The sequence below is a fragment of the Phascolarctos cinereus genome, unplaced genomic scaffold (assembly GCF_003287225.1).
Source record: "Phascolarctos cinereus isolate Bilbo 61053 unplaced genomic scaffold, phaCin_HiC Scaffold_3;HRSCAF=262, whole genome shotgun sequence".
Taxonomy (NCBI): domain Eukaryota; kingdom Metazoa; phylum Chordata; class Mammalia; order Diprotodontia; family Phascolarctidae; genus Phascolarctos; species Phascolarctos cinereus.
The window spans coordinates 74,629,705-74,650,976 of NW_027555736.1; the positions used below are offsets into that span (position 1 = coordinate 74,629,705).

At 44.3% G+C, this 21,272-nt stretch overlaps 1 protein-coding gene across 2 annotated transcripts in view; it reads left to right on the forward strand.

Moving 5' to 3' along the window:
• Positions 1–21,272, forward strand: part of SLIT1 (slit guidance ligand 1) — a 241,731-nt gene that overhangs the window by 214,387 nt on the left and 6,072 nt on the right. For both annotated transcript variants that reach the window (XM_020997034.2, XM_020997035.2), the window contains exons 26-31: positions 5,192–5,355; positions 8,179–8,303; positions 8,621–8,718; positions 11,258–11,397; positions 12,003–12,096; positions 13,933–14,070. In XM_020997034.2, coding sequence (XP_020852693.1) covers positions 5,192–5,355; positions 8,179–8,303; positions 8,621–8,718; positions 11,258–11,397; positions 12,003–12,096; positions 13,933–14,070 — 759 coding nt within the window. The remainder of the gene's footprint in view (positions 1–5,191; positions 5,356–8,178; positions 8,304–8,620; positions 8,719–11,257; positions 11,398–12,002; positions 12,097–13,932; positions 14,071–21,272) is intronic.

Here is a 21,272-nt window from a genome sequence, read left to right on the forward strand (position 1 = left end):
GGGAGAGGGAGGGAGAGAGAGACAGAGAAGGGGAGAAAGGAGAGAGAGAGAAAGGAGAAACAGAGAGAGGGAGAGAGAGACAGAAATACAGACAGAGAGAGAGAGACAGAGACAGAGAGTGGGAGAGAAAGACAGAGAGAGGGACAGTGAGACAGAGACAGAGAGAGACAAAGACAGAGACAGACAGAGAGAGACAGAGAAATTTATTTGGAGTTCAAAGAGACTGTAGGGATCTGCTAGTCTAATTTCCATATTTTACCCCCAAGGAAACTGAGACCAGAAAATTGATTTACTCAAGGTCATACAGTGAGTTGGAGATAGAGGAGCCTCGGTCCCCTGCCTTCCAGGCCAGGGCTATTTGCACCGTCCCCTTTTGCCCCTGTCCCTCCCTCTCTGCTCAGGTTTGTGGTGGGGGGGGGGAGCTTTTGCTCCAGACAGATGCATCTGTCCTTTGTGTCAGGAACACGAGAAGCGATGAAAGGCAGAGAAGGCCAAGAGGGTGAGGGGGTGGCTGAGAAAAGGAGTGGGTTGGGCAGACATGGGTGTTGTTCTGTGCAAATGCTGACCAGGCCCCATCCTAGGAGGGTGTGTGGGCATGTGCAGGGTCACATGGGTGGCGGTCAGTGAGAGATCCGAGAGTAAAATGCCCAAAGTAACAGCAAGAGAAGGGACTTGGTGTGGGATAGTCACCGACCACTGATTCTGCACAGGCTTCTTTTAGGCCACTTGGGATGGGTTCTCACTTTGTGCAACCACCCAGACTCTTGCACGGAATTGCTAAAATCGCTGTGGTTCCCTTGTGAGGTGCCCAGGATGGTATGTCCTGTTATCTCCCCTTGGTAGAATGTGATGTCTCTGAAGGAAGAGTCTGCTCTGTTTTCTGTCTTTGGATTCCTAGTGCCTAGTAAAGGACTTTGCGTACAGCTGATGCTTAATAAATGCTTGCTGAATTGAATAAAATTTATCTTCTCCATTTTGTTTCCTTGGGACTGAAAGGAAGTGTTCAACAAGTGTTAATACCTCCTTGTTGTTTGCAAGACACACAATAAGAATGTCATATCTGAAAATGGACAATTGCTTATAATAATGCTAGCTGACATAAATATAGCACTTTATGATTTGCAAAGTGCTTAACATCCATTATCTCATTTGATCCTCAGAATGACCCCGGGAGGCAAGAACTATCATTATTTTACAGATGAGAAAACTGAGGCTGAGGTTAAGAGACATGCCCAGAGGCACATAGTTAGGAAGTGTCCAAGGGCAGATTCTGAACTCGGATCTCCCTGATTCCAAGTTCAGAGCTCTTTCCACTGGATCTCCTTTTGGCTTTTCAAGAGGAAAGATATGGTTTGAGTGGAAGTGATATACCAAGGTCTCATAAGCCAGCCATTGAATGGGAGTGAAGTCCGGGATTCCTGGCTGCTGATCCAGTGTTCTGGGCAGACCATGCTGACTTTAAATACAAATATTCCATTCTGTAATATTATTTTGGCTTCTAGTTTTCCTACTCTTTGCCCACTGACAAGAAGAACTCACATACACACGTGCGTGCAAGCGCACATATGCACACAAAATACCTTAAGACGTATACAGAGCTTTCCTCTCCACCCCTCAGTGAAGTGGGTAGGCTAATAGATCATAGACTCCCATGATCTTTGACGCAGATGTGCTCTAGCAGAAGAAGCAACTGCCCATTGCACAGATGCTGCTGACTTTGTGGCCCAGATTCATGATAGCCAAACCCTTCTGTCTCTCTATGTCCAAGGCTTTGGGCAGCTTCGACGTGTGGGTCCAGTACTTCAGGGATAGCTCAGCACTCCAGACTTCCCCATGCTTGTATCCCCTCCAAGGGAACATGAACACAGACCCACAGGGAAAACTACTTGGGAACATAGCCTTGGAAGGCCAGAACAACAGGGTATTTGGTGCCAAGATAAGTGAGGAGATGTCAAGAAAACCACATGGTCGCCCTTAACAAGATGGCGGGAGAGCTGGAAATCATGCTATGGATAGTTTGATTGAAGGAATAGAATGTTTAGCTTTGAGAAGAGCTTTTTTTTTTTTTCCAAGGGAGAGAGGACATGATATACATCTTTAAGTATCAGAAGGCCTATGATAGGGAGAAGAGAGTCAATGTGTCCTGCAAGGTCCCAGAAGTTGAAATTAAAGAAAGGCAAACAGGCTCAAAGAAGGGATGCATCTCCTAACAATTAGAGCTGTCTAAAAGTCAAATGGACCCCTCAGGAGGCAGTGGGGTCCCCTCACCATAGGTCCTCTAGTGAAGGCTGGACGATGCTTGTAGGACACATGGTGGAAGGAGTTCTGTTCAGATGTGGCTTGGACTAGCTGGTTTCTTAGGTTACTTCCAACATGGAGATTCTATAACCCATGCAACCATATTGCTCTGTGGAAGTCTGTCTTCCTTCCTTCCTTCCTTCCTTCCTTTCTTCTTCACTTTCTTTTAGGCAACTAGGTGGCACTGTGGATAGAATATCAGACTTGGGAGTCAGGAAGACCTGAGTTCAGGTCCTGCCTCAGATCCACAGTTAGCTGTATGGGCATGTTCCTTTGATCTCTCTGTGCCTGTTTCCCCATCTGTAAAGGATGATGAGAAAGCATATGTAAGAAGGTCTGCAAACCTTAAAGAGCTATATAATTATATCTGTAGTTCTCATTATTTCTCTCCCCCACTCCCTACTTCCTTCCTTGCACTGCTTCACCCCCCCCCCCATTTACCTTTTCTTTGCTGGATGACTTATAGGAGATAAGCCATAATATAATGAGCCAGGTCATAAAATGCCAGCAAAGACGCCCTTTGTCTCCCAGATCTTACATGGTTCTTTCAGGTATCTATGGCCCAGAGAGATGAAATGCAGTCCCGAGACATAGTGCCTAAAGCTGCTGCCTTGATACCCCCAGTGCTAAGTTTCTGTGGAGCATCAAAAAGACCCTTTGAAGCAGCAGTGATTATTGGTGGGAGGTGAAGAGGGATGATCCTCAGCTGACTTAATTATCATTATCTGCCCCATTTAAGTGTCCTGCACTGAAAGCAGAATCACAGGCCTCTGAGCAGCGGTTCCCCCAAACTCATTCTCGGTGATCTTGAATCATTTCTATTCCATTGACAAGCAGGCCAGGGACCAATCTTTTCATGGCGCAACAGGACTCAGAAGAGCTGGGTTTGAATCTCAGCCCTGACTTTGGAGGAGTCACTTACGCTCTCAGTTTCCTCTGCTGTAAAATGAGGGTTTTGGAACCGGTGACCTCCAAGGTCCCTTTCAGGTCAAAATCTTTGAACCTTCTGATCGTTCCAGTTTCAGAATCCTCAAGAGAGGCTATCTGGTGGAGTGGAGAGACCACCACATTGGTGGTCAAGGGAACTGTATTCTTATCACAGCTCTGCTATCCACTAGAAGTGTGCCCCAGGAAAAATTACTTCATGCTTCTGGACCTCAGCTTCATTCATCAGTAAAGGAAAAAGGCTGAACTAGATGGCCTGTGAAGTCCCTTCCACCTCTGACATCTGTCTAGAATGTAGCATGGTGGGTTTTCACCAGACGGGGATATTATTCCAGTAGTATGCCACTCACCTCCCTCAAAGCCCTTTAATACTTACCATGAGTTTGGCATGTAGCAAATTCTCAATGAGTGCTTGTTAAACTGAACTGATTGCCTTCAGATGGATATGGATAAACTGAGGTACAGTTTTGGATAGGTTCTTCAGTAAACCAGAGAGATTGAAGTGACAGTCCCTCCTTGGGTGGGTCACTTGAAGGAAGGTATTCCTTTCTCAACGACTGATTTGACCAAAGCCTATTTCTTCAGGTTATCAAGGGGAGGGTTATATTGGTAACAGAATATAGCCTTGGCAACACAGATAGTATTAGAGCTGGAAGGGGCTTCAGATATCATCTCATACATTTACCTTCATTTTACAGATGAGGAAACTGAGGCCCAGAGATGTTAAATGGCTTGCCCAAGGTCCACAGCAAACTCATGGAGGAGCTGGAATTAAAACCTAGGTCTCTTGCTTCTCAGTCCGGTGCCCTGGGCAAAGTAGCAACTATTAGCAGGCCAGATTAGAACACCAAAAGCTTGGTTGACACTGCACTGGCTGATCAGGGCTAGGAAATCTATGGTGGGTGCTTGTCCTGACTCACTGAAACCTCCCAGATTCTTGGATCTACATTCCTATCCCACACTGGAGGATTTTCCCATCCTCTGAAGGTGAATGGAGACCCATGGTTCTGTCTCATGGAAGGGGAATGGATCATCTCCCTTGGCCGAAATTTCAATAGATTACAGATACTGTTAGCAGTGGAGTTGGAAAAACTTTGCAAGCTTGAACCACCATTAGAGAGGGCTCCTGACTCCCAGGGCCACCTACTGCCCCATGTTGTAGCTATGTGTGTACATGGCTCATTTAGTGCGGCAACCTCGCATATGAAGGAAAGGGCTGTATGTTATAAATCTTTGTCTACTCCATGGTGCCTAACACAGTACCATGCATGTAGAAAAGCAGCAGCACATGACGCATTGAGTGCTGGCCTTGGAGTTGGGAAGGCCTGGTTTCAGATATGACCTCTGGTGCCTACGTAGCATCTTAAGAACAAAAACCCCCCACGTTATTGATTTCACAATCCTTGAAAGAAATGTTAACTTTCTGGAGGAAAGGAAAGCATCCTTAAGTATCTTAAGGAGCGTCACAGGGAAGAGGGATTAGAATTGTTTTACTTGGTTCTAGACGTTGGTACCCAGAGTAACAAATATAAATTGAAGATAGTGGCAAATTTATTCCATAGGAAAAGTCATTTAACCTCTCTGAGCCTCAGTTTTCTCATCTATAAAATGGGGATAATAATGCCTGTATTTCCTACTTCACGAGATTGTTGCAATGTTCACAGGAGATACAGTTATAAAGTTCTTTGTGAGACTTACAGTGCTCCACGTCAGGTGGTAGGAAAGATGGATGGAGATGTTTGCTGAACGAATGAATGTACTGTTAATGCTCAGAAGCCATAATTACCCAACTGCAAAAGGGAACAGACTAGGCGACATCTAAATTCTATTCCCCTCTATCACTCAGTGTTAGAGTGTCCTAACGTTCCAGATTCGGGTGTTCTTCCCAGTTTGGATACTCTAGGGCTCTAGGATTCTAATGCCAATCTCTCTGCCCTCTTGGTCCCAGGGCCATCGGAGCCAATCCACTCTACTGCAACTGTCACCTTCGCTGGCTCTCCAGTTGGGTCAAAACAGGTTACAAGGAACCTGGCATTGCCCGATGTGCCGGACCCCCTGACATGGAAGGCAAACTGCTCCTCACAACTCCTGCCAAGAAGTTTGAATGCCAAGGTGAGCTTCTTTCCTTTCTCCTCTCTTAGCACCCACTTCTTCTGATCTCCCAAGGCTTCCCTGTTTCCCTAGTCCTTTTCTGTATTGCTGGGGCAATGGTCTAGTCTCCAGGAAGTCTGTCTATAAGTACCTGCGTACTGCCTCCAAAGGTGACCCCCATGTGGCTCGGGGGGCTTTCTTATCCTGGATGCAGCTGTCACAGATGGAGATGTTCTTAATCTTTTTATCTCCCCCTATCACCTTGCCAGAGTGGTTTGTACACAGCAGTGAATAATACCTACATGTTGAAGTTCAGTGATTTGCTTGAGGTCAGGCGGCTAGTTAGTGGCTGCACCAACACCCAGGTCTCCTGCCTTGTGGTCTAAGGCTCTTTGAACCATGGAAGGGACTGGAGAATGTTGTAAGAAAAAGATGGTCCTGAAGGATGGGTAGGATTTAGGTAGGTTGGAAAGGAAAGGGGAGGGCATTCCGGGGAGAGCAGAGCACAGGGCTGGGCATGAGCTTGGTCCATACGGGGGACAATTGCCCTGCCCGAGGAACTAGATGGAACAGATGGAAGGATTTATATGGGTTTAGAACAAAGCCAAATCACCCCCGTGACTGTGGAAAATGGGCCAAGAAGACCTTTCTTTTAGAAGCAAGGGATGCTTAATATGGAGACTGACAGTCTGAAGTAGTTGTCTCTTAGACGTAACTGAACTTCTTTGAGGCAGTTTTATAGAATGACAACCCCAATCTTGGCTGTTTTAGTTCCTAGATTTCCATCATTAGAAACTATCATCTCTCTCGGGTCCCAATAGTTCTACCATTGTGTGTCCTGGAGTGGTGGAGAGAATACTAGACTTGGAACCAGGAAGAACTGGTTTTGAATTCTGCCATAGATACGTCCTAGCTGTGTGACTCAGGTCAAGTCACTAAACCTGTCTCAGACTCAGTTCCCTCATCTGTCAAATGAGAATAATAATATCTATTATTACAATCCCTTACATGGCTGTAAAATAAAAAATGCATATAAATGCTTTGTAAACCTTGAAGCACTACATAAGTCTTGGCTATTATTATTATTGTTAGCATCTATGGTCCCAACATTAGTGCTGATGGTTCCAGCATTAGCACTTACAGTCCCCATGGTTCCATGCTCAGTCCCTGTGACCCTCCCCCCCAAATTTCAATTAGCAGCATCAGGAGTCTCACCCATTATGGGTCTGATCCCACCATTAGTGCCTGTGGTTCCCACAGCACATTAGCACCTATGGCCCCCAGGTTTTCACTATTAATGTGTATGGTCTCTCTGGCCCCAGGCCCATCGCTAGTGCCTAAGTTTCCCATGGTTGCTTCTATCAGAAAAAGGACAGGGAGGGGGGAGATTTCAGGTGACAATTCTTTCTCAGAGACAGGGAACTCTGTTAGAACTGAGCTCCAAGTAAGAAGGGAATGATTTGTTTTTACAAATTTCACCTCAATTCTTCAATAGATCCCCTCTACCCAATGGCATATTCCTTATAACAACACATGTTTTAAAATAAAGAAAAGCAATTGGGCAACTAACACATCAACCAGACCCAACAGTGTACGCCATGTTCTCTGTCCATGTCCTCTGCTGAGAAGAGAGGAGGGTGCTTTCTTAGATCTCTTTTTCCAGGCCCAGTTTGGTTATAATCATCCAGTGTTCAGTGGGCTGACTCTGGGGATAAGATCTGGGAAATGGGGTTCAGAGAATGGCAGCGTAAGGGGTGGGGCTGATGAGGAGCGAGGTCTAGCTCTTTTTACATAGACATTAGCTTCAAAGACTCAAATAACTGTTGCTTCCCCCTTTTGTTTGTTATTTTAAAACCTTGTATATTTTTCTGTGGATATTAGTAGGAAAATCTCTCAGAAACACCTAAAGGAGGGCTGCATGTGATTTCAGGAATTCAGTAGCTACTATAGCCTACAGCCTCCTACTGTAATCAAAAGCTTTGAGTAGTAATGGGCCAAGTCCAGAAAAAGGGCAATGGTTGTGAAAAGAAAAGAAAAAAACAGATAGCAGGCCAAGCCCTGGAGCTTACTGGTGGAAGAAGAGTCTGTGTGAGTGGAGGGGAGATTTCAGGTGGCCCACGGTGGTCCCGTGACTCTCCTAGCCACCAACCTGCTCATCAATGGACAGCAGAACAGAGCTGCAGAACAGCTGGCCTCCCCCAACCACCTTCACTGCTCCAAACTCAAGACAGGTTGGCCTCCATCTTGTGTCCTTCCTGGGTGGCTGGTGGCACTCTTGCAGAAGCATATCTCCAGACATTAGTCTTTGCAGTTGCTCAGTCGTTTTCAGTTGAATCTGATTCTTCATGACCTCATTTGGGGCTTTCTTAGCAAAGATACTGGAATGGTTTGTCATTTCCTTCTCCAGCTCATTTTACAGGTGAGGAAACTGAGGCAAACAGGGCTAAGTGACTTGCCCAGGGTCACTCAGACAATAAGTGTCTGAGACCAGATTTGAACTCTGGAGTCTTCCTGGCTATGCACTATGGCACTACCTAGCTTCAGTCAAGATACCAAAGAAGGGCTCTATATTTCTTGAACACACATCTGTGCTTGGAATGTATTATTTTTTTTCAGGATGAGTGTTTGCAAGTTGGTGGCTAAGGATGAGCCAGAGGGAGGGAGATGGAAGAAAGGAAAGTCTTTTTCTGTAAGGTGCTTCCAGCCTATTTATATGTTATAGGTCAAATATTCCTTCCTTCATCTGAGATATATTAGCTATGATTCTAAGAACATAACAGTGACTCTCATTCTTGGGACCCTCCAAGGACTTCACAGATTCCTCTCCTGATCTCTCTCCCTTAGGTTCTCCCTCCTTGGCTGTGCAAGCCAAATGTAACCCCTGCCTGTCTAATCCATGTCTGAACCAGGGAACCTGCCAGAACGACCCCCTGGACTCCTATAGATGTTCCTGTCCCAGCGGCTACAAGGTAGGCAGAGACGGGCATCTGGTACAGGCCAAGTCACTGCTTATGTTGTTCCAGGTAATCTGTGGCGGAGATCTCCTGTGATCCCAGAGTCTGTATTGCAGAGCTGGGACAGGAGGGTGACTAGGGACTGGGTGGGGGAAATTTCCATAGTCTGCAGCCTTTTCAGGCCCCACCTTCCGCTCCACTGTCTCTTTAGTCCTTCCAGATCCTGTGTCTCCCTGGATTTACTGTCTCCTCCTCCTCCTCCTCCTCCTCCTTTTCTTTCTTCTTCTCTTCCTCCTCTGCCTCCTCTTTCTCCTTCCCCTCCTCTTCCCCAGGGCAGAGACTGTGAAATGTCACTCAACAGTTGCTCCAGTGACCCCTGTGAAAATGGCGGGACCTGCCACTCCCAAGCAGGAGAGGGAGCCGGGTTCACGTGAGTGCCCAGAGGCTCTGCTTCCTCCCCAGGACAACCTGGGCAGGTAGCAGCGGGTTAGCTTGTGGGGAGGAAAGGTAGTTCTCTGATGGGGGTTGGACCAAGTAAGGGCCATGTTCCTGAAAGGACAGATGATCCAAAACCCGGATAGACCCAAAAGACCATGGAGGACCTATGATGGGCTCCTGAGAGCAGGTGCTAATTAGGGCTTGCAGACAAACTTGGAAAAGAGGAAAATTAAGGAGAGGTCTGGGGGAATTCCACCAGAGAACAGAACAGCAGCATGAAGGGAGCAAACCATTTTTAGGGCAAACATATTTATGTGTCTATCACAACATGTATGACACTGTACTTGGCAGTGAATGGCATGATTGAAGGAGAGGCAGATGCCCTTGTGCTAAAAACATGGTGCTCCCCTTTGTCCCCCAGATCAGAGAGCAGGATGGCTTTAGCCAAGCCCCTTAAGAGCATCAGGTTCCCTAGAGAATCTGGCATCTAACAGAACTACCCATGAGCAGGTGAGAGCAGGCCAGGTCCAGGCCATAAATGTCTGATGTGCATCTGATGTGGGATCCTGATGGGAGCTGGGGGTGGGTGGCCAGAAGAAGCAGTGGCCTGGGGATTCAGCAGGTTTGAGTTCTGATCCTGGCCTTGCTATAAACTAGCTGTGTGACCTGGAACAAATTATTTCCCTTCTCTGGACCTCAGTTTCCTTCTCAGTGAAATAAAAATGTCACACTAGATGGTTTCTAAGGTCCCTTTAAGTCCTAAAATCACAATCCCAAAATTCTCTTCTCTTTGATCTGAGCCCCTCAGCCTGCTATCAGGTTATCCCTGATCCATCAAGAGCAAAGTTGTGTAGGAGCCAAATGCCACGTGCCCAGCTGGGGCATCTCAGTGCCTTCCCCCTCTCCAGCCTGGAGTCCCAAGGCCATGGGCCTTTCTGAGGGAACATAATTAGTTTCTGAAAATAAATCCCCAGCAGGGAAAGAACAAATGGGCTCCCTGGAAAACGATGTTGAATCAAGAAGCAGAGATGGCCAAACCTGTCTCTTCAAACCCAAATTACCAGATGTAAAAAATAAAACGCTAAATGGCCTCTCTTCCTGTCACCTTGGAAACCCAACATCCTTACAATAGGCATAGATTCTCCTTTGGGGTTTGGCAGAGCAGCTCAATCAACGCATTTACCCTGCCCATCTCTCAGACACAGCAAAAAGGTTCCTTCCCCAGCTCACAGTGGTTTTTGGATCAAGATGCAAAAATGTCAGGGCTGGCTTAAAGCAGACTAGCCACAGAGCATGAGAGCAGTGGTCAGGTCTAGAATTTAATCTTAAGCATGAGCGTTGTGACAGCCACAAGAATTTGACCAGAGGATCAGATTTTTAATGTGGTACACTCAAAGATCACTAGATCTGACGGGAAAGGACCTAGGTTCATATTCTTGGCTCTGCCACTGATGACTTGTATGGCATTGGCCAAATCACTCATTTCTCATGTTTTCTCATGTCCAAAATGGGGGTGTTGGAATGGATGAACTCTAAGGTCCCTTAGACTTATATATTCTGAATAAACATTTGTTGAAGGACTGGAATGAAAGACCTTGGAGAAATCAGATAGTTTGGTAGGTGTTTTTGATGAAGTTGAAGCCACCATGACTCCTTTCCTTCACTCATACCATAAACAGAGGCAGTGTATATGTGTGTGGAGGCAGGAGGGGTGCTGTGGGAGGGGAGACAGAAAAGACAGAAGAGCCATAGCTCTATCCACTAAGAAATGAGGAAGAACAGACACACACAAACATTTAATTCCATTGGGTGGTTGTCAGCAACATGTATCAAAGATCACAGATCTTCACGCTGTAAGGAAACTTAAGAGGGCTTCTAGTCCAAGCACCTCATTTTACAGATGAGAAAACTGAGGCCCAAAGAGGAGAAGGGAGCTTGTCTGGTTATCACCCAGGTTGTAAGTGACAGAAGCAGGGACCAGCCCCCAGCTGTTTGACTCTAACCCCAGAAATACACTTTCAGTGTCACATGATACACAGAGCACTGGTTTGGTAGCTTCCAGGCATTAGTGTGGTCCAGTGTTCTGGAGCATTAGAACCAGAACAAGAGATAAGAACGTTAGGAAGCACCTCTGGGCTCCTACCCCCATCCTAGGAGGAGCACCTCTGACTCCAAAAATGGGACTGGCTTAAGAATCATAGACTTGTTAAGAGTTGGAAAAGACCTTAAGTTCACCTCATCCGACCCCTTTATTTTACAGATTAGAAAAATGAGGCCCAGAGAGGGAAGATGACTTGCCCAAAGTCACACAGCTAGTGAGGGGTACCAGTGGGCTAAACCTGGGGTCTCCTGGCTCCTAGAGCAGATCTTGGTGCGTCACTGGCAGGATTGGAATTAGTGTCCAGAAGGGAGGCCTCAGCTCTGACTGGGAGAATGGTGGCATGTCCGAAGGAACAGGAAGCAGGAAGTGAGCTAGAATCTGAGACTTCTTGCTGCCTGGAAGCTGACCTGCTTTTTCCTGTCCCTTGCAGGTGTTCCTGCCCAGTGGGGTTTGAGGGGCCAACCTGTGGGGTGAACACAGACAACTGCAGAGATCACGCCTGTGAGAATGGGGGCATCTGTGTGGATGGTGTCAACAACTACACATGTTCATGCCCCTTTCAATACACAGGTGCCACCTTCATGGGAGAGAAAGATTGTGTGTTTGTGTCTGTGAACATTAAGGGGGGAAGGATGAAGGGATAGAGAACACAGCTTCAGACAAACTAGGAACAGAGAAACATATGAAATGGAGGGCTTGTTCAGACCCCCTTAATTTCTGAGCCCCCTGCTCTCCTTAACCTACAATATAGGAAACAATCAAAGCCTGGCAACTGTGTAACTTTAGCCTTGGGGTGGGATAGGCCTTGTTCCTCGGGTCTCAAAGCCTCTCCTTACCACCCAACAGTAGCAGGGGCTGCATGTGGCCTGAGGCAGCCCTGCTTCCTTACAGGGAAGGCAGACTGGTACAGTGGAAAGAATGCTAGGCTTGGATCAAGATCTGGGTTCAAATTCTATCTCTGCCACTTTCTACCTCTATGACCTTCAGCAAGTCACGTATCCCCTCTATGTCTGTCTGAGTTCTCTTGTCTGTAAAAATGAAGGGGTTGGATTAGATGATCTTTAGGGTCCCTCCCAGCTCTATATCTATGGTCCTAGGATTTAGCTTGGGCCAGGGAAGCCCTGCATTAAAAGGGGCTATAAAATCAGCATCCTGTCTTGTCTCTTTCTCTGTAGGAAGGGCCTGTGAGCAGCTGGTGGACTTCTGTTCTCTGGACTTAAACCCATGTCAACATGGTGCCAAGTGTGTTGGCACCCCTGAGGGGCCCAAGTAAGTGTTTCCTGATCCATGGGTCACCTCACTTCCCCTAAATGTGGCCCCTCCTCTTCCTACGCTGCTTGACTCTACCTTGATATTGTTGCCAAGTCCATATGTCAATTCAGCTGCTAACCAGAATAACAGACAAGAGTTAACAGAATCATAGAATTTTAGAGTTGACCTGAGCAGTGATCTAGTCCAACCCATACTTGAAAAAAAGAATTCCCTCTACCATATACCTGCAAATGGCTTTTGCTTAAAAAAAACACATTTTTTGGAAGCTGGAGAGCAATTGAAGGATGACACCCATGATGTTAGAAAGCCTCAAGGTCATGCCATATGAGGACTGGTCAAAGGAACTGGGAATGTTTAGTATGGAGAAGAGTTAGGGTGCCCATGATATCTGTCTTCAGTTATTTGTAGGGTTGTTGCATAGAAGAGGAAGATGATATTTTTTCTGTTGAGGCAGTTCAGTAGATAGAGTACTGGGCCTGCAGTCAGAAAGACCTGAGTTCAAATACAGCCTCAGTCACTTAGGAGCTGTATGACCCCAGGCAAGTCACTTAATTGGTCTCAGTTTCCTCAACTGTAAAATGGGAATCACAATACTGCCTAACCTCACAGGGTTTGTTGTGATGAGCCAATGAGATATTTGTAAAATATTTGGGATATAGGGCCTGGCACAGAGTAGGCACTTAATAAATGCTTATTCCTTCCTCTTCCCTGCTTGACCCTAGAGGGTAGGGACTAGAAAGAAGTAACAGACACATTTAGACCTGATACCTAGACAGTGAGAGTCATCCAAAAATAAAACAGCTGGGCTGCCTCTGGAGAGAGGGAGTTCTTCAAGCAAAAACTGTCTGACCACTGATTGGGCGTTTTTAGAGGGGATTATTGTTTAGGCATGCATTGGACTAGATGGCCACGGAAATAACTTTTAATTCAGATTCAATAATACTTTTTACTTGATTATTTTGTAGAAAGGGGAGGCCCCAGGGAAGAAAAGCTAGGAGCCATGAGTGGAAATTTTAGGGATTTTAGCTCAACATGAGGGAAAAAGTTCCTAATAAGAGGTAGTATGACATGTTGGATAGAGAGATGGGCTCTGAGCCAGGAAGACCTAGGTTCTGGTTCCTCTGCCGTGTGCTGATTGTGTGACCCTGGGCGAGGCCACTGAGCCTCTGGGGCCCTGGGCCAGTGGAGTCAAACGCAAATAGTAAACTGTAAGTAAGGATCCCCATAGCTGCATAGTGCCTTAGTCTTGAAATGTCATCTTAACTATGTTTTATTGTCTTTTTATTTATAATGTTAAATATTTCCCAATTACATTTTAAATCTGGTTCTGCCCCTAGTTTTTGACACCTCTGCTCTAGGCAATTATCTAAGCCTATAAGAACACGCCATTAAAATGTCCTCTCATTGAGGGCAGGACTACAGGTGGGGGGGAGTGTGTTCTTGGTATCTCTAGCACTTAACTCAGTTCCTGACACAAGGTTGTTGACTGACTTTGCTGTAGAGAAGGTGCTGACCTACTTTACCAGGATCGATGAGATCACGGGTGTAGCTCCTATCCTAGAACTCTCCCCAAATGGAATTGAATCATAAATGAAGCTGAAATTCTGCCTCAAATACTTCCTATTAGTTCAACCTCAGTTTCCTCATCTGTAAAATAGGGATAATGATAGCACTTACCTTACAGCGTTGTTATAATGATTAAATGAGAGAATACTTATAAAGCACTTTTCAAATCTTAAATTGCCATCTCAACACCAGTGATGATGATAACGGTGATGGAGATGGTCTTAGCTTTGGAGCAGTAAGTAAATCTGGAGTTTCCCTTCTGCCTAGATGTGAATGTGCTCCAGGTTACGTGGGTGACAACTGTAGCATAAACTACAATGACTGCATAGATCATCAGTGCCAAAATGGAGCCCGATGTGTAGATGAAGTGAATGGTTACTCTTGCCTTTGTGAAGATGGATACAGGTAAGATTCAGGGGCCCAAAGGTCCTACCTATGTTCAGAGTGTCTGAGCCAGAACCTGAGGAAGAGGCAAGTAAGGAAGTCCACAATCCTGCATCTTAATGTTTTCCCCTTGGCTAATGGCACTGCGTTAACCCTAATGATTTTCTGGCATCAGAAACAGGACACTCTTTTTGTCTGAGATGTACCAGCTTCTTCCCAGTCAAGGAGACAGCATGAGAACTAGAGAAATTCTTCAGTTCTGTAATTGGTTCAATTAAGTAGGTGCCCTAGGCATTGGAGATACAAGGATAGATGTGGCACAGCTTCTGCTTTCACCAGCTTGTCATCCAATCATGGGAAAGAAACTCTTCCATACTTTGATGGATCAGTGACCACACTGATGTGGCTACTTCCTCCATTGGTGCAGACTGCCCACCAATCATTCCTCCTCATCCTATGCAGTTCTTGTGCATTTCCTCCCCTCCCTCCATAGCGCATCTTCCTGGTATGTTAACGGCCTTCTTCTTTGGGAGGAGCATTGGCATGTACCATTTCACTATTCATTGATTATCCCTCACTTTTTGCTACAGTTATCAGTCAGTCCTCCTCCATTTCTTTAATGTTTTTCACACCACTTCTTGCATTTAAACCAATCTGCTGCAGCTTACTTCATCTTCCCATTGTCTTTTGGTCACCCACAATTTTGATTCTTCTGAGATTATAGGGATCTGTGATTTAAGGCCACATAGCATAATGAGAGAATACTGGTATTAAAAAGATAGGCCGTTTGAGATCACTGAAAATGCTGCATCATCCATCTTTCAAATGTAACACCGTCTTTTCCATATTCGCTTCTGGGCCTAGCTGGCTCACTGTCTATCTGTAGCATCTGTAGCCAGATAGATGGACTGACAGATTAACCCATGGAAGGCTCATGTCATAGCGCATCATTATCTGGACAATGGGTGTTTTTATTCTATTTGGGTTTTTTCTTGTGCAAATTGCTAGGCTAATCTCTTTTGAATAGCTATGAATCTCATTGAGGAGACTTTCTGGTCTTTGGGGGCATGATATAATCAACACAATGTTATCTCCAAACAGTAGCATGTGGAGGACCTCACCAGATGGATGCAGAACATCCTTCTTTCAGGGGCGAAATGAGTGGAGTTTTTCGAGAGAATACATCTTCCTGTTTCATATTTCGCTTGATAGTGTTTAATATTAGGTGCAGTAGATAGAACGCTGGGCCTGAAGTCAGGAAGACTTGAGGTCAAATCTAGCCTCAGGTGCTTACTACCTGTGTGACCCCAGGCAAGTCACTTAACTGCTGTTTGCCTCAGTTTTCTCAGCCGTAAAATAGAGATAATAACAGACCAGCACCTAGCTCACAGGGCTGTTAAGAGGGTCAAACGACAGAATATTAGCATACTGCCTGGCATGTAACAGGTGCTAGATAAATGCTTATTCCCTTCCCAATAGTCTTCTAACTATCAACATTTCCCCTTTGTTTATATCCATCAAGGAATCTTGTATGACTTTAACAGATCTCTGGAAGACATCTTGATGAAAGGTTTGAGGCTGTTCCTCTGGGTCAAATGCTTTTTCTAAGTCAACAAGCAATGAACACAGCAGGATCTTGAATTTTTTTTTTATCCTCTTAACCATGTGATTGTGTGGCTGTGTCATGCTCTAAAAAATTATTTTTGGAAATCTGCCTGTGCTCTTCTCATATTTCCATCAAAAATAGCCTTGATGTGTGCACAAACCAACTTCAGAAAGACTATATAGTTGGGGCAGCTAGGTGGCACAGTGCATAGAGTCAGGAAGTCCTGAGTTCAAATTCAGCCTTAGACACTTGACACTAGCTGTGTGACCCAAGGCAAGTCACTTACCTATATATATATATATCACATATATATATATATATATATATATATACACACACACACACACACATATATATATAGGCAAGTCACTTACCTATATCTATCACATATATATATACATATATACATATATATACCACATATACATACATATATAACATATATATTTACTAAATTATATATATTTAAATATATATATATACTTACATATATAAATATATATTTACATGTATATATATGTAAAGAGAGAGAGAGAGATGAGAAAATAGGCAAACTGCTAATGTCTTCTCAGCTGCTTTTTTAAAAGTAGTGTTGCCTGTGATTTTTTCTCTTCTTTGGGAGTCTTCTCCTCTTTGAGATATCTTGAAAACTTCTCCTGGAGTACCTTTAAAATGATCCCCTCCAGCACAGACTTCTTCTCTATGCTTAAGTCCATTTGTTCTTCTCGATTCAGTTTCCCCTTTCTCCTTCCTCATATAACACATTGAAAACTGGGGTATTAGATCCCCAGTGGAGTATTTTCACTGTTGATGACCTTAGGATTATAAACCGAGAGCTGGCTGGAACTTTAGAGATCACCTAGTCCAACTTTACAAATTTGCTTTACACTTTACAAATGAGGAAACTGAGGCACAGAGAGATTAAATTCCTTGTCCAAGGTGGGATTCGAACGCGTTCCAAAATAGTCCATTCTAGAAAGGATGGAGCTTTTGTTCTATTTTGCCATTTTTTTGTGTGGCACTTCCCTTTTCAAGTGAGAAATTGCATGTATACATGTAACATGAAACACAGGAAAATATGACAAGTTCAAGGACGGGTACAGCCAGAGTCCTAAGAGAAATCTGAAGAGGCACTCCTCCATTCTTCTAGGCAGTAACATTCCACACCCTGCCCTCCTTTTTTTCCCCACCGGCCTGTGGCTTAACTGGCAATGAGGGATCTCCTCCCAGTGCACAATGGCACCTGTATTAGAGCACTAGGGGTCCCATAGGCAGTATGTCAGAGGAAGGATTGAACCAAGGCCTTCCCAGCTCAGAGAATAGTTCTCGATCTACTATGATGAGGCCATGTGTGTGAGGGCTTCTCCTCCCATTCCTTGTTATAGGAGAAAAATCAACTTTGTATTCATGACAGAGTGTGCTTGGAGCATTTTGTTGCCTTGGTTACTGTATTTGGTGCATGAAAAACAAACATTTTTAACTCATTAGAAAACCTGAAGAAGTCGAGCTCACCTTCACCTGGGCTAAGAGTGCATTCTGGGCATAGATGACAATCTCTGGAAAGGCACGGAGACAGGGGATGGAAGGTTATGTGTGAGGAACAGCAGGGTCAGTCGGTTTGTAAAGGCAGCAGAACACATAAAGCAGAGTGATAGAAGAGGCTAGCTAGAGAAATGAGCTTGTGTCAGGTGGTGAAGGAGTGTGTGTTTCGTCTGAGGGGTACTAGAGGGCCACCGCAGGATACTGAGCAGTGACTCGGCCTGATCTGGGATTTAGGAATATCAATTTGGCAGCCGTGTGCAGAAAGGATTGGAGTCAGTCAGTTCTGAAACCTCAGCTCTCAGCAGAGGAGGACCTCCGCTCTCCATCCCTCCCCATCTGCCCACTCCCTTATTCCCGTTCCCCTTAAACCTTTCCATCCCCATCCCAGGCACCATGTCCTGCTCTAAAAACTACCCACCCTTCCCACTCTGTTGTCCAGAACGTCTGCTTTCCTCTTCAATCTTTTCCTTGTCTACTCCTTCCAGACATATTTTGTCTCTCACTGAGAAATGGCTCCCTCGTGATGGTAGCCTCCTTGGCCTTCCTTTCCAGTGCTGGCTACACCTTCATTCATTCTCCCTGACTCACAGGTTGAGGTGAGGGATTTAAGAATGCTTCTTGTCCCCCATTGCTACCTCCAGGCCCTCCCTCTACCCCTTACTCAGCAACCTCTCCTCCTTTGAGGTTCACTTAATCCATATTTATCACTCAGTCAAAACTGGTAGCTCCAGACATCTGCCCCCTTTTTTTTCTCAGTGAGTTTAGTGCCTGACCCATAGTCTTTCCTCTTTAATGCCTGCCCTCATGCTAGGGACTTCAACAGATACAATGATTACTCTCTCAAACACTTAAACCTAATAGTTTTTCAGCTTACTCATTTCACATGACCTTTTCCTCCACCCCACCTCAGCCATTCACAAAGACAGTGATATCCTTGATCTTGCCAACACCCACAAATATATCATTTCTAAGTTAATGAACTCTAAAATTCCCTTATCTGATCAAAATATATTGTCATTCCACCTTTCCCTCTGGCCTTACAACCCCAAAGTCTGTTCTAGGTCCTCACCATGACCTCTCATATTTCTACCCTTCAGTTCTTTCCCAGGCTATCATTTCTACGGTAGCTCCATTCTTCTCCATTCCCATCCTTACTCCTTGGTGAGCCAGTTCAACTGCACACTGTCCTTGTCTCTTGAATAGTACAGTACTTATCTGCCAAAGCTATTATGAGCTCAAATGAGATAATGTTTATAAAGTGCTTTATGAGATTGTAAGTGTTCTTCATAATGGGAACTATCATCCCTTCTCTTTTGGGAGCTTAGCCCACTGATTGTTTTTCTCTTCCTCTCCCCCAGCTTTCGTTTTCATCCTTAATCTCTGCCTATTTAATGTCTCCTTTCCCACTGCCCACTAACATGCTCAATCTCTTCTCTGTCTCTGTTTGACCCTGTCATACACCTCCAGCTACCATCTTTTCCCTCCTCCCCATCATGGCCTAGATCCTAGAAAGAGTTTTCTACTTCTTGTCTTTACCTTCTCAATACCCACTGACTTTTTGGCAGCTTTGCCATCTGGTTTCTGATCCCACCACTTTGATGGTTTCTCAAAGGTTATTGGTGATCTCTAAACTTCTAAATCCAATACTCTCTTCTTAAAAGTGTTTATTAAGGGCTCAGATTCTTACAATCTAGCCAATAGCTGACTAATGTTCAGATTCCTTAAGTCTGGCCAATATGGCAGATGTTCTAATAAACCTTGTCTGTGGCTGAAAAAAATAGTGCTAATTAAGAAAGTTTTCTTCATGTCATTAAGGCAGTGAGGTAGTGCAGTGGGTAGAGTGCTGGCTACAGAGTCAGAAGGTCCTGAGTTCAGATGAGGCCTCTGACACTTGGTAGCTGTGTGACCCTGGGCAAGTCACTTAACCCTATTTGCCTCAGTTTCCCCATCCATACAATGAGCTGGTGAAGGAAATGGCAAAACCACTCCATTATCTTTGCCAAGAAAACCCCAAATGGGGTCACGGAGAGTAGGGCATGATTAATTGACAAAACAACAATTAATGTCTTTTGTCTTTATATCAAATCATTCCTCATTCCTCTGTGAATCTGTACTTGCAACAAAGAAAAACAATTACACTGAAATATCCAGTATAGAAATCTAATATGACAACATATACAACAAGTCTGTCCCAGTAATTCCCCTCAGAATCATTGTATAAATTGTTCTTTGGTTTTATTTATTTTGTGCTATATCAGTTGGTTAAAATCTCGTGTTTTTCTGAATTGCTCATATTCTATTATATATTCAGATGCCAGTTTTTTTTTTCTTGGCCAATCCCCAATCAATGAGCACCTGCTTGGTTTCCCATGGCCTCCTCTCAGTCTCTTCCTTGACGTTTCTGCAGAATTTGACATGACTGATGATGCCTCCTTATCCTCCCTTTGGTTCTGTGTCATGGGTCCCTTCTGGTTCTTCTGTCTGTCTGACCGTTCCTTTTTTAATCTGCTTTGCTTTAGCATCATCCATATTCTGTTTCATAGGTGTGGGCATCCCTCAAGGTTCCACTCTGGACCATCTTCTCTTCTCTTTACATCCCTTGGTAAGCTTATCTGCTCCCATGGGGTCAATTATCATTTCTAGGCAGATGACTCCCAAATCAAAACATGCAGCTTGCTTCTGCAGGGCATCGTCAGTAGCCTCCTGGACAACACTACCTGGATGTGTCTGTGATTTTGTTAATGTGGGTCTTCCCTCCAATGTTACCAAAGAAAAACCCCCTTTGCCTTACTCCCATTTGTTTCTGTAAACTCTTATAATTCTCCACAAGGGGTCTACCCAAAATGCTAGTTGCACCCTTTACATCCAGGAGAGGTACATTAGGCTACCTATCAGTTATGCCTCTCATTCACCCCATGACTGGTCCATCTTCTTTCTTGGTCATGTACTTCTTTAATGATATCCTTTAAGTAACTTCTGTGTAATTACTTGCTTACATATAATAGTCCATTTGCATCTAAAACACACCTCTCCATTGCCTTTTGGACCTGCAACTTTGGACACTGTGATATTCCATGATTTGTGGTCTGACAGTATTTACTGAAGGGCATTGATGTTTGCGATAGGTCTTTGTTTCAGGGAGAAGCTTGCTTATTAAAAACAATGTATACTTTACCAAATGCAATATAGCTGACTCCTCCTTTTCATTTGGGACCAGGCCTAACTCATTATCTAGTTATAATTTATGTTCAAAACAAATGTATTGAAAGATAAGTTCTATGGTTTGTCTATCCTAATGTGTATTGTATTCTAGACAATAGGCATTCTTCAGCCACTTGGCTTTTCCTGTACAGATACTTAATCTGAACTCTTGAGCAATTATGTATCTCTAATTTAGAAGAATATGAAATGTGCTGAGGATTGAGGCAATTAATACAATGTGATGTGCGAACAGGAACGTTTGGAAGACCCCATCAACTAGAGACAAACTTGGAGTTTATTTCCTTCATGGTGGTTGCGAATAATTTTTGAAGAGCTATGTCTCACTGTTCATGCCTCACTTGTTATTAATAATTAGGTCACTGAACAAAATTATCTCTTCTGTTACATCTTTCAAGGAATCTTGTATGATTCTATCATATACACAGGTAATACCTTTATATAAGAGAACTTTTAAGATGGCATTTTGTTCTATGAAATCAAATGGGCTTTTTTAAAAAATAGTCAACAAATGATAAATAATGGGATCTTATATTGTCTACACCTTTTGGTCAACTGTCTGACTGGAAAGATGTTTCTTCTGTGGAATGTTTTGCGAAAGCCTATCTGCTCTCTTCTCATACTTTTCACAATGATGAATTATATTTAGATTTTAGATATATTTAGATATTTAATATATTTAGATTTTGAGGATCCGGGAAAATGGGTATATGGGTAAGTAGTTAGTCATTTTTTTCTCAGTTGACTTTTTAGAGTAATGGAATCTCAGATTTTCCCTAAGTACCCTGTATCTTCTCCTCTTTCTGATAGCTTGAAAACCAGTCCTTCAGTGCCCCCAAAATTGCATCAGCTGAAG